We start from the raw sequence: 12,493 nt of genomic DNA, 5'->3' as shown, positions 1-12,493 counted from the left end.
TCTTTTCTAGGTGATCCTGGTATGTCAAGACTAGCGACGAAAAGCGCCGGGATCAAGATGAAACAGAGGTGTTTTTTTGGGGGGTATTTTGACTGGTCGATTTCTTTTAAGGTATCTTGAATAAGTCATCTGCGCTTGTGGGACTAGCTTAGCAGGCATAGGAGTGATAGATTGACTGTGTCTGGCCAAGGTTTAGAATTCTGCTTGAAATTGTATGCAATTTTTTATATGATCACTAAAAATCTGATCAATTTTTTCCCCTTGCTTTTGTGTATCTACAGGTATGATATCTGCACTTACAAAAACAAGCCATGTGGCACTTTGGGTATGTATCTGAATATATAAGAACTTTTAAAAACCTTTTTTTCATGTTGACATTTGGCCCATTCTACTTTTACCCAGACATTAAAGCCAACCTGTAATTCTCCCTTTATGGTTGTTATAAATATAACTCAATTTGGTTATAGAAAATTGTAACTGTTATGTATGAAAAATGCATTTTTGTGATTTATTATGCCATTAGCTTAGTTTATGTTTTCTTTAATGATTTCAGTAACATTTTAACATGTCGCGGCTGAGTCTGTTTATGGTAATATAAAAGGATCAGGGTTTTGCTGCTTTCTAAATTCTGCATCCAGTGTAAGCCTTGGGGTCATAAATGATCCAACGGACCCGGTTACCGATATGTGTGTACAATGATTACAATTTGACCGTATATTTGTTCTCCTTAGATGGAAGATGGACCCTCAAAATAATTTTTTTGGTGGACCAAAGTTACTCCTGTCCAGAAATAATTGGGTCCTAGGGTTTACAGTAACACATTGTACTTTTCTAGGAACAGTATTTAATAATCCATACCATGTACTGAAAAGCGGGAAAAAATGTGGTGAAATTCCCCCCCCCCAAAAAATGTGAAAAAGTGGTAATTTCATCTTTCAGGTTTTTATTTTATATTTTAACTTAAAAAAAAAATTTGGAACACTTTAGGTCTCCTAGGGTACTTGAACCCTAGTGGGTATGATCACTTCTTTCTTACACTGCAATTCTAGTTTATTGTTGTATAAGGGGACACAGAGGAAGTTTGTTGCGTTATTAATATGTGCATTACAGCCTCTCAATCTTCCAAATACCGTGGCGTGTAGATACCAATACGCAGGTTCTGTTTTTCATAAAAGACCTATCGGATACAAGTACAGACATTTGTATCCTGCAGGGTCAGCATGTTATTAGAAGTTTATCTTATTACTATTGATTAAATCAGAGCGTTGGTTCCAATTTTCATTTCGGGCACTGCACGGTATACCACAATCAGGTTAACATGAGAAGAGCTTTCATTCAGCCGAGTGTTAACTCACTTGGCCAGGCATTACAACATTCTGACTTTCCAGTCTCAAAACCCCAGGAATATCTTGCGTTCATCTGCCAGCCTGTAACAAATCACAGGTTCCTTCAACAGGAAACGTAATACATGCCAATCAGATCATACACTGACCTCTCACCAGCTTCTGCTGCCTCTAGAACAATCATGGCATTGGATATAGTCTGTAGTGGTCCATTCAGTTATTCTGTGATGAAGGAGTTCACTTCTCCTTTGGGTATGCTCTCTTCCAAGTGTGTATTTTTCCAAGAAGTAAGACTCACTAAATGGTAATGTTTAGTCTTTAAAAAAAAAAAAATTCCTGTAAAATACAGTTATACTATTTATTGTATAAATCAGCATGGAAATCCGGAGAAAGAAGTGTATTCATATCTTGGAAAATCCATAGAAATCGATTTCCTACGAGGCTGTTAATTGTCAGTTTTCCTCATACTGAATAGAGATAGTCATGTATGGTGTGTGCAGACATAAATAGGCATTGTGGTGACTAGAGTTTGGGACCGGCCGTTGGACCACGGAAGAACTTGGAAGCTTCTGTTTTACCATGGTTCTGGTTACTGTTATTACTGCTTATTCTGCGGAAGGGGAGGATGAAAAAGTACTATGTAAAACCAACTTGGATGTATAGACCATGCGAGTCGGATAGAAGAGCCGTTCGTGGCTACGAAACCAACAAGGAAAGAATTGTTGTGTAAATCACCTTTGATGCAACTATACACATATTGGTCCATTTTGGTGGATACAGTGGTCCGACCTGTCCATGTATGGCCAATGACACTGGTCGAAGGACAGGCCTTCAGTGTGACTGTTATAAAATTGGAAGAGTTGACTGGGTGGGTTGATTTTTGGAAGAAAACTGGAAACCATTGTCTCCTCATTTCCAGATTTCGACAGTTTGTATATGATCTTTGTTGAAGGGAAACTGTGAACATCTTAACACCTTGCAGTCCCTGCTTCTTCTATGGTGGCATCATCCAAAAGATCAAGTTTGAAGTGAGATGTAAATTGGTTGTATAGAGTCAAGAAGCAACAGTTCTCCTTACAGAGACTTTGCCAATTTAAGTCCGTCTCTGCAGGCATGTGGAGTCTTATAGCCATCGATGCTCTATTAGGGAATTCCAGAAAATATGCAAATATGTTTTGGAAAAAGGAAAACATTGGGGCAGATTTACTTACCCGGTCCAGTCGCGATCCAGCAGCGGGTTCTCCAACACTGAATCGGTTCCGGCCAGGATGCACTATGGTCCGTGCCCCGATATCCACTAGGTGTCGCTGCTGCGCTCAGGTCCGCTGGAGTTCACCTTCTATTTCTTGGTGCAGGTAAGTGCGTGTCAAGCGACACTTTTTTTTTTTTTAAATACCGCGATTTTTCCGAATCCGTTGGGTTTCCCGAAGGCCACGTCCCCGATTTCCGTCGCATGCATGCTGACGCCAAAGCGCCACAATCCGATCGCATGCGCCAAAAACCCGGGGCAATTCGGCGCAAATCGGAAAAATTCGGAAAACCCGACAAAAAAAACTTGTAAGGCAGCCCTCTTAAAGAAAATCTACCATGGGCAATCTACTTTCTGCGCAATTCCCCACCTGGGCAGCAGTTGCATCCCATTTTTCACTAATTTAGGGATGCAGCTGCTGCATAAATAAAGGATGCTTTTTGGTTGCTTTTTCATTGCATTTTGAAACGCAGTACAACAGCTGAGTAGAGTTGGTTTGCCTAATTACATTACTGTGTACATTACTGTGTTTTGTGTTTACAAAATGCAGTGTAAATGTGATGCTAATACATACGCTAAAAAGTGTTAACAAGATGTAAACACGTTGTTAGCACATGGGTTAACATCATGTTTACATTGCTTTTGTAAACGCAAATGTTAACACTTTCGCATGTACCTCTCATTCGTCTGCCAGTGGACCACCGGCAGCAAGCTACTGCACTTGGGCAGAGCTCAAATGATCTTGAGACAGGCCAGGGCGGGTAGAGGCGGGTCAGTAGTGATTCGGGGGGGGGGGGGTGTAGCTTTTGCCCCCGGAGCGACTTACATCGACTTTGCCAATTAATTCTGCCTTGCAGGTGTGTGGAGGCTTGAAGCCATTGATGCTGCACAATGGGATTCTGGGAAATGTTCAAAGTCATGGAGGTGGATAGTTTAGCACAAAACACCACTTTCTTGTGATTGACATAACCCACCAGACTTTAGGAGTGCCAGCTAGTGATGTCCCTCTCTGCCTCCATGACAAACCTATTTACATTTCACTTCAAGTTGATTTTCTGGATGTTGCCACCATGCTGGATCATGAAACGACTAAGACTTGGAAAATGGTCATCTACTTTCCTACATACTGGTAGTGGCATATGAAGCCAATTTATGTTGACAGATTCCCTTAGAATTTTGCTTATCTATTCATCATTTGTCTGTTTTGCACTTTTTTCCTGGTACAATATTACAAAGTACGGTAAATTTCCAAAAAGTCAATATTTTTGAAAGGTAGCCTACAAGGCGTGATAAATCAACTCAACTCACTTGATTGAACAAAAATCAATTTGTTGGGTGCGTGTTCCTGTTTACAAAATTTTGTGTTTATCGATATTATAGTTTTTATGGAGGGGACAATAACATAGTAGAACGCAAAACCATTGAGGTGACGTGTGATGGTTTAGGGGACCCTGGTACATATACAAGCAGTTACATACAAGATAGGGTCTGTAGGTTTGTTCTTAAGTTGAGTTTGTATGTAAGTCGGAACTGTGTATTTTATCATTGTAATCCCAGCCAGAATTTTTTTGGTCTCTGTGACAATTGGATTTTAAAAATGTTGGGTTGTCATAAGAACCAGGATTAACACTAAAGCTTCATTACAGACACCTGTGATAACTGTTAGAGCTGATCATTGTAGCCTGGGACTAAAGTACAATAAATTACCAATATCCAGAGGTCCGATTGTAACTAGGAGTCGTGTGTAAGTCGAGTGTTCTTAAGTAGGGGACCGCCTGTATTCAAATTTGTGTCAAATTTTTAAAACAAAAAAAAAAACACCAGAGCCTAATAAGAGTCTGTGTGAGATTTTTTTTTTCTTACTGTAGGCAATATTTTTATTATTTTTGTGGGTTTTTTTATGGTATATACAATTCTGCAATTTTCTTCTGAATACTCTAAACTTAAACTGAAAAACTAGAAAAATAGTGTGGATCCTTTTTTTCTTCTTCTTCTCTTTCTGCTGCCTCAAGAATGTTAAAGCAGAAATACTTTGTTGAATTCCCTCTCCTGGCTCAAGTTACTAGGTGGTCCCAAGTTACCAGAAGTAAAATTTATAAATCTAACCCCTAGTCTAGACATTTTCCAGCACTGACTGCAGTTCAAAAAATATTAATGTCTAGCCTGCAAAGTGAAATTCCCCCCAGTGATTTTGTAAATGGCTCGAAAGTTAACCTTTTGCCAACTGCTCCTTCTATATGTGGAGGTTATTAAAAAGAATCCAGGCATTTATAAGACTGAAACACCTTGGCCTGACCCTTTGTGTCTCCTTCTGTTTATTTAGGCTTGGCCTCGGTGGCTGGAATGTGTGAGCCGGAGCGGAGTTGCAGCATTAATGAAGACATTGGCTTGGGTTCTGCATTTACCATTGCACATGAGATTGGTCACAAGTGAGTTGGGGGAAACTAAAAAAAAAAAAGTCAAAATATGTTATTATGCAATGTGTTTTACATTGTTCCAGAGAATGACTTCCATTTCCAGCGTATTCATTGCTCTGCACTTCACTGTCAGTGTCCTTAGAGTAGTATCTGTAACAACCACCACACTCCTGGCGGGATCACTAATTGTGCACTTAAATACACCCCGTTCTTAAAGGGAAAGTTTCCTAAAAAAAAATTTTGGGCTTCTTAAAATTATTTCCATTCCATACTGAGTTTTTAAACTCTGGTGGGGGAATCGGGGCCGGTTTTAGACAAAGTGGGGCCCCGGGCAAAACTAAAAGTGGGGCCCAAAATCAAACTATTTTATGAACAGTCACATTAAGTAAGAGGCTCCTTTACCCCTGCACAATAATAACACTTTGTCGTTTACAAACAGTAGCAGGTAAGTATCTGTAATATGGGGCTGTAGGAGAATTTTATAGGAGATAGACCGGTGATAGGAAGATTATATGAAAGATGATTTGATTTCTATATGTAGAAAAATAAAGTAGATAATATATAGATAGATGTTAGAAGATAGATAAGAGATATAGCTATATAGATGATAGGAAATAGATACAGTAGAAGAGAGATAGAAGAATGATTAATAGATAGATGAAATATAGATAAATAGACAATAAAATACATAGATAAATAGTTCAATGGACAGATATATAGATATGAAATAGAGATTAAGGAGCAATACATCCTCTGCCCACAAAATGCCACATTTAGGGAGTTCCTTTTAGTCAGGGGGCCCTGGGCAAATGCCCAGTTTGCTGCCCCCTAATGCCGGCCCTGTGAAAGAGTCATCAACGATTCAACCATTAAACGGATAATGCAATGTGGTCAAACTATGAGAATAATCCTAAAGTTATTAAAGAATTATCAAGATGTATATTTATTTAAGAGATTATAACTAATATAGCTAATGTCTTGCACTAGCAGAGCCTTAGAACAGCATACTGTATAATCTAGAGTTGAATGATGTACAACATCCCAGCAGAAGGTACCGGCGTACATTGGTTTTGTACCGACACCTCAGACTCTTCCCTTAGGGTGCTTCACACAGTTTTTCAGAAGCAGTTTTTGATGTCCAAACCAGGAGTGGAGGGAAAAAAAGAGGAGAAACGGCTTCTCTTAATCATATGTAAGAACCCTTTATTATTCACCCCTGCTCTTGGCTTCAAAAATGGCATCTGAAAAGCTGAACGTGTGAACGCACCCTTATTATAACATGGTTTAAAAAAACCAACAAAGAAACAATCCCTGCAGTGTCGGAATGTTTTTTTTAGGCCTAATAGATAAAATGTTTGTGGTGGATCACCCTTCATTTTCCACTAGGCAATAAACCCTACTAGCTTTTAAATTGGGTTGTCTTCTGCTGTACCTCTAGGGTCCTGTATTAGGTTAGATCCTGGGCCCACTGGAGGCTGCTCTGGTTCTCTGGAGGGTCGGTCCGACACTACTTCCCTTTGTTGTGTGCCACCTTCACCAGACATACGGTAAAGCCCCTTGCACATAAACTTATAATTTCTCCAGTCCTGTATTTCTGTAGTGGATAAGGGTACATTTAGATGGCTGTGTGCTGGCCTGGACCACATCCCTGGTGAGCACAGGGCTGCGAGGAGAAGATGGGAGGCAGATGAGCCGGTCGCCGTAGGACTGACATATTTTGGGTTTCGCTTAGAGTTCTATATAACGGGGTTTGCACAGCAGAAGTCCTGGCCATAGTTATCAGAAGAGCGGATAATGGGAGAGCAAAGCAGAAGGCCTTGTGAAGATTAGAGATCACTTGTGGGCCAGTATTGGCTGATTAGGTCAGAGAAATGTGGGGGTGAATGTTGTGGGTGGCTTTATAAGGAAGGGTAATATTTTATACAGAATTAATTGTGCAATGGGTAACCAGCTCCCCATTCTGGCTTATAATTGAGTAGTTACGAACATGAGGAATCCTTCCGTTTTGACGTTCTCCTTGACCAATTAGGGCTTTTTTATGGTTTTTTGATGTAACAATGCCAAAACTATACAGATGCAATTTTGTAATTTTATGCAGTTGCAATAAATATATTTTATTTTTTGAATATTATATGAGCAGCATTTCATGGCCTCTCTGTTATCTTACATTTTCCATGAACTGATGGGCTGACTGTTCTAAGAGTCATTGGCTTTCAAGTGGCAGATGTTGTTTTTTTGATGGGCAATCCCTTAATTTTCACCAAGTTGCACAAGTCATTTATTGGAATAAGAAATCACGTACGTAGGAAAACATTAAATAGAATTCCCATTTATTATGTTACTTCTTTACTGCAGAAACTCCTATAAATCAAAGAGACTTCATCTATGGAGTCTGAGGGCTCTTTTAACAGAGGACATTACATTTATGGCATCAATCACGAGGAGACTAATTATTACTTTTTGCTCTTTACATGTAGTGTCTGGATTACAAATGTCCAAAGTATTTCCTCTACCTATCGACTGCTGCGCCGGCTCTACCTGCCTATGAAAGGCAAGCTGTTCTTCACAATTTCCTCTCCTCATTTTTAATTATTAGTGACAAGCCGGGCCATTTGATAAAATAATATTCCTCTTTATAAGAATGTTGATACAGCTGCAAAGATTTGTTTTCCAGTCTCGGGGCTCTGTAACATCACTTGGCTCCTTGCTTCAGCATAACCACATCGTATGACACCGCAGTGTCAGGGCTCATACATTGTTAGGGTTGATTTGTGTACTTATTGACACATACAGCAAAAAATTACGACATGTGAGATGGTCATTGGTGCCTTAATTTTTGACGTTCCGCTGTGCACTTCTCTAAATTACATTATCTCTGGAAAAGCTTTAATTGACAACAAATGTCAAAAAATAAGCGTTTTTGTCATTTTTTTTCAATTACATTTTTTTTTAATAAGTTGTAACTTTTACCAAAATATGTTATTAATATGTACAGCATTATTTCATCAGGTTCAGATGCAGAGGGTGCATGTACTTCTGCAAAGCATACATCTCTGGTGGATGATACTCTATGAATACTGGATTCCTTATTATGCAGGGAGAGGAGCTGGACTGTGTGTGTGCGAACATGAGAGACAGACTGTAGACAGGGCAGAGCTGACTTGCATCTGAGCTCCTGGCTTCCTGTAATTAATGAGCAGAGATAGGAGGGAGCACAATTTTCAGCTCAGATTTAGGGCGGCACGGTGGCTGCGTGAGTAGCACATCTGCCTTGCAGCACTGGGGTCCTGGGTTCGAATCCCACCCAGGTCAACATCTGCAAAGAGTTTGTATGTTCTCTCCATGTTTGTGTGGGTTTCCTCCGGCTCCTCCGGTTTCCTCCCACACTTCAAAGCATACTGTTAGGTTGTTTAGATTGTGAGCCCCATTGGGGACAGGGACCAATTTGACATGCTTGTGCAGCGCTGCGTAATCTGTGTGCGCTATATAAATAAAGAATTATTATTATTATTAAGAAATGGCAAAAGAAATTTGCATTCCAGTACAGAATGCCTCCCTTCCAGAAGTGTTTCTTCACAAGTATCATCTTTAATACAGGCCATTTTATATGAAAGAAGGGAGCACATTGAATACCCCGCCTATTCATCCTCTGCTCACTCAGGATCCGGTCCTTTTTTCTCTGAACATAAATATAAACAGTTGCAAACTGAAAAAACTGGCCCAAAATATTGCACAATCCCTTTGACAAAAACACCTATGATAATACTACACGTACTATGCATTCTGTGGTGTTTAGAAGGCAAATACTTGTTACTTCATCTCATTCATAATTTGTAAGTGCACTGCAAATTATCAAAGATGTCGGAGAGGTGAGGGTCGCTCTGTATGAACTCTGTACCTTTTATTCCGTACATAACCTAGAGACAATAAACAAGCTCCTTAGTCAGACAATCACAAGGACATATAAAGGGGTTATTTATCGGGAACAAGATTTTTTTACGAATTCTTCACCCGTTAATTGACCCAATCATCAGACAATTTGACACTTCCCCACTTTGACTTTTGGACTCTCTTCTACATTCCAGCACTATTGGTGTTTCTACGTTGTAGGGTTGCTTTGCTTTTTTCTCCCATATCGCCCCCTGCAGCTTTAAGTTCATGACCTCTTGTTCAAGAATTTACTTTACTGTAGAAAATGCTTCCCTTTTTGCAGTTTACCCCGGGGTGTCAGAGGTGTCACTCACATTATTCTTGTCTAAAAATGTGTAAATTTTCACAACTTTCCATAGAGTGGAAAAGCTCCAGAATGTAAATCACACATACAAATATTACTACTACTTCAAAAGAACAAGTAGATACAATTGGAGACGTAAATCTTACTCTACTCTCTTACTCTAAAATTCTGACAGTTTTAAAAGTGGATGGAAAAGTGCATGTGTTTACCGGGGGAGATTTATCATAAGTCTCTTAGAGCAGAACTGTTCTAGATGCCCATGGAAACCAATCAGAGCTCAGCTTTTATTTTCACAGCTGTTTGTAAAATTAAAGCTGAGCTCTGATTGGTTTCCATGGGCCGCTAGAACAGGTTTACCTCAGAAACTTGATGATAAATATCCCCCCTACCATGCTTGGTCATTATTATTATATGCAAAATTTTGAAAAAGTTAAGTACAAAATTCCACTTCAGTAAAGCTATGTTCACACACAGCACTTTAATTGCGTTTTGAGGGAGGCCCAATCACATATGCGTTTCCACTGAAACGCTTGTGATCGGTAACAAGCACCATGTGTTCTGCATTGTTAACTTGCAAAACATTTGTTGCTTTTTTATGATACAAAACAGAATTTCAGGGAAGACAAAAAGATGTTAGGTACTCAAAAGGTGGGTTTGTCTAGTGATAACGATTGCTGCTCTAATACATTGGGGGTCATTTACTAAGGGCCCGAATATTTCCGATTTGCGCCGATTTCCCCTGTATTGCCCTGGGATTTTGGCGCACGCGATCGGATTGTGTCGCATCGGCGCCGGCATGCACGCAACGGAATTCGGGGGGCGTGGCCGAGCGAAACCCCGACGGATTCGGAAAAACCGCCGCATTTAAAAAAAGAAATGTCGCTTGGGACGCGCTTGCCTTCACTTGGTCCAGCCCGGTGAACTCCAGTGCGTTCAGATGCTTTTCAGCGCAGCAGCTACCTATGGTGGACGGCGGAGGAACTACCTTGATGAATCCCGGCCGGACCCGAATCCAGCACAGAGAACGCGCCGCTGGATCGCGAACGGACCGGGTAAGTAAATCTGCCTCATTATCTTCTCCTCCCTAAAATTTCCCTTATTTATTATTTCTGGTCCGTTCTCAAGCAAATGCTTTCCTTACTTATTGATTCCACTAGTAATGACCGGTATGCCTGCCTGGTGAGCTTATTCCATATCCCCTCTTGTGACCGCTCGTTCCTCTCCGTGGTAGTTGTTCGGAACAGAGGGATTATGGGAGATGAAGTCTTTTGAAAGGGCGGCCATCTTGAAGAGTAGTAGCAAATGAATTTAGCTGAAAAGGTAAATAACCATATAAAAACGTCACACAGCATGTGGGTAGGGAGATGAGGAAGGTGTATCTAGAAGATGTGATGAGGAAAGGGATGAGAAAGTTTCTATAGCGGCCGGGCAATAAGGAAGCATATCATGACATTTTTGACTTGATAAACCACCATCCATCACTCATTCGCTCTATCTGAGCACTGAGATTCTTGAACTACCTTTATCTTCTTCATTTATGGGCTTATTCATTCAAATCGTTAAATTTTAAGAAAAATATGTATATGTACATCTACAATCCAGTGTATGCGCTATATGGTTGTGCAGTCTCATTGAGCAGCAGGCGGCTGCGCTATGAAGATCGCATGCCCAAGATTTCAAGAGAAGTGGCTGATGTCACTGGCTCTATGGCACGTGTGTCAGAGGTGGCACTCAAAGCCCTCTAAGTGACCACTCAGTTTGCCAGACAGATCTTAAGGGATCCTCTTGCAGCCCAGGACCTACCTGCAGGAAAAGAGAAAACAAGTTGAAAGGGTAAGATTATCATTGGTAATATTAGAGCTCCTGATCTGGGCCCCATGATTTTTCCTGTATGGGGCCTCTCGAGGGAAGCTCCTATAGCTATCTGAATTTCTCTTCCTTCAGACCGTTGAAAGCTGTGGGGCAGGGAGCATGAAGATTTCAGACTTTGATTTTCATGTTGGCACCTTGCAACAAATAAATGGTTTTTGCGTTGAAGTTTGGGCAATCGGTCTCTGAAAGGTTCCCATCACTGCTCTAAGGGAAGTTCCAGATGAGGAAGGAGGAGTGAATGGGCGGTGTATATTAGCCAGTGAAACTGGAGCCCAGAGGAGCTTTGGTGACGCCCCCTGAAGCACTTGTGCCTCATTAACAAATTTAAAGCTTGGGGGTTTTTTGATCGAAAGAGCTCATATATAAAGAAGATATAGACCGTTCAGGATTTGGGGTCCTAAGATGGACATGTGAGTCATGCTGGTGTATCAACTTAATAGATAGATTTCCTCTATTAATCTAAACACACACACACTCGTCCATTTTTTTTTCTGGATAACATTTCAAAAATTCACAGGCAGCCAAACATTTTAATTGCCCATCGAAAACCATAATGACAGATAAAGAAAGTCTTCATGTTAAACATAAGTCTTTCATCTTTATTCTAATCTGTAACATCTTAAAGAAAAATCATTAACTCCTCTTTTTTATTATTATTTTTTTTTATTTGGACCTCATCATGTGCAGAATTTTACCCTGGCTGGACTTTTAGTTACCAGTTAATTAAAAAAAAAACTTTTTGTTACGGTTTGTGTTTTTTATAGTATTTTCCGGGGTTTTTTTTTCCCCCTATAACAGTCTGAGTTCTGTTACTTTGCTTGTTCTCCGTCCTGCTACAGTACATTAGATTGATTAATGCTCAGTTGAAACATATGCCTGCAGAGTAAGAAAATTCCTGGGGGAAGAGCAGGCTGTGACATGTGGGTTGTTTTACATTCATATTAGAGGGGTTTGCGATATTGTTCTCCCGAAGCGCCTGACACAATTGCAGCACTGTCATCGCGGCTGTACGGGAGAAAAAGCGCATTATAGGGCAGCAGACGTTCTAGTAAAAAGGTACATTTGGAAATGAGCTTGCGGTGGTTTGTAGGGCCTGTCTGACACTGAAAGGAGTACCACACAGGAAGCTGTCAAAGAATCACTAAATGAGATCAGATGGCAAAGTAAGACAACACACAGGAATTAGAGAGTCGTTAGCTCAGAGTTGGGAGGTGTTAATGTTAGAGGGTCCACTGGGTGTCCAGTGAAAACTGGAGCATGATGCAGACACTGTGGGTGTAATGTTATTCTTGGCAGCTAATGGTTATGTCTGTTAAATAGAGAGAAATTTGTATACATTGTGCAGGGCCCTCACACCAAATAATATATTAAGAGAACA

At 40.4% G+C, this 12,493-nt stretch overlaps 1 protein-coding gene across 2 annotated transcripts in view; it reads left to right on the top strand.

Annotated features, from left to right (window-relative positions):
• ADAMTS6 (ADAM metallopeptidase with thrombospondin type 1 motif 6) overlaps nucleotides 1–12,493 on the top strand; it is a 182,143-nt gene that overhangs the window by 80,215 nt on the left and 89,435 nt on the right. For both annotated transcript variants that reach the window (XM_072137189.1, XM_072137179.1), the window contains exons 8-9: nucleotides 282–325; nucleotides 4,916–5,021. In XM_072137189.1, coding sequence (XP_071993290.1) covers nucleotides 282–325; nucleotides 4,916–5,021 — 150 coding nt within the window. The remainder of the gene's footprint in view (nucleotides 1–281; nucleotides 326–4,915; nucleotides 5,022–12,493) is intronic.

Source organism: Engystomops pustulosus, chromosome 1 (genome assembly GCF_040894005.1).
Source record: "Engystomops pustulosus chromosome 1, aEngPut4.maternal, whole genome shotgun sequence".
Lineage (NCBI taxonomy): Eukaryota > Metazoa > Chordata > Amphibia > Anura > Leptodactylidae > Engystomops > Engystomops pustulosus.
The sequence above is the reverse complement of the archived record's forward strand: the minus strand, read 5'-3'. Positions and strand labels throughout refer to the sequence as shown.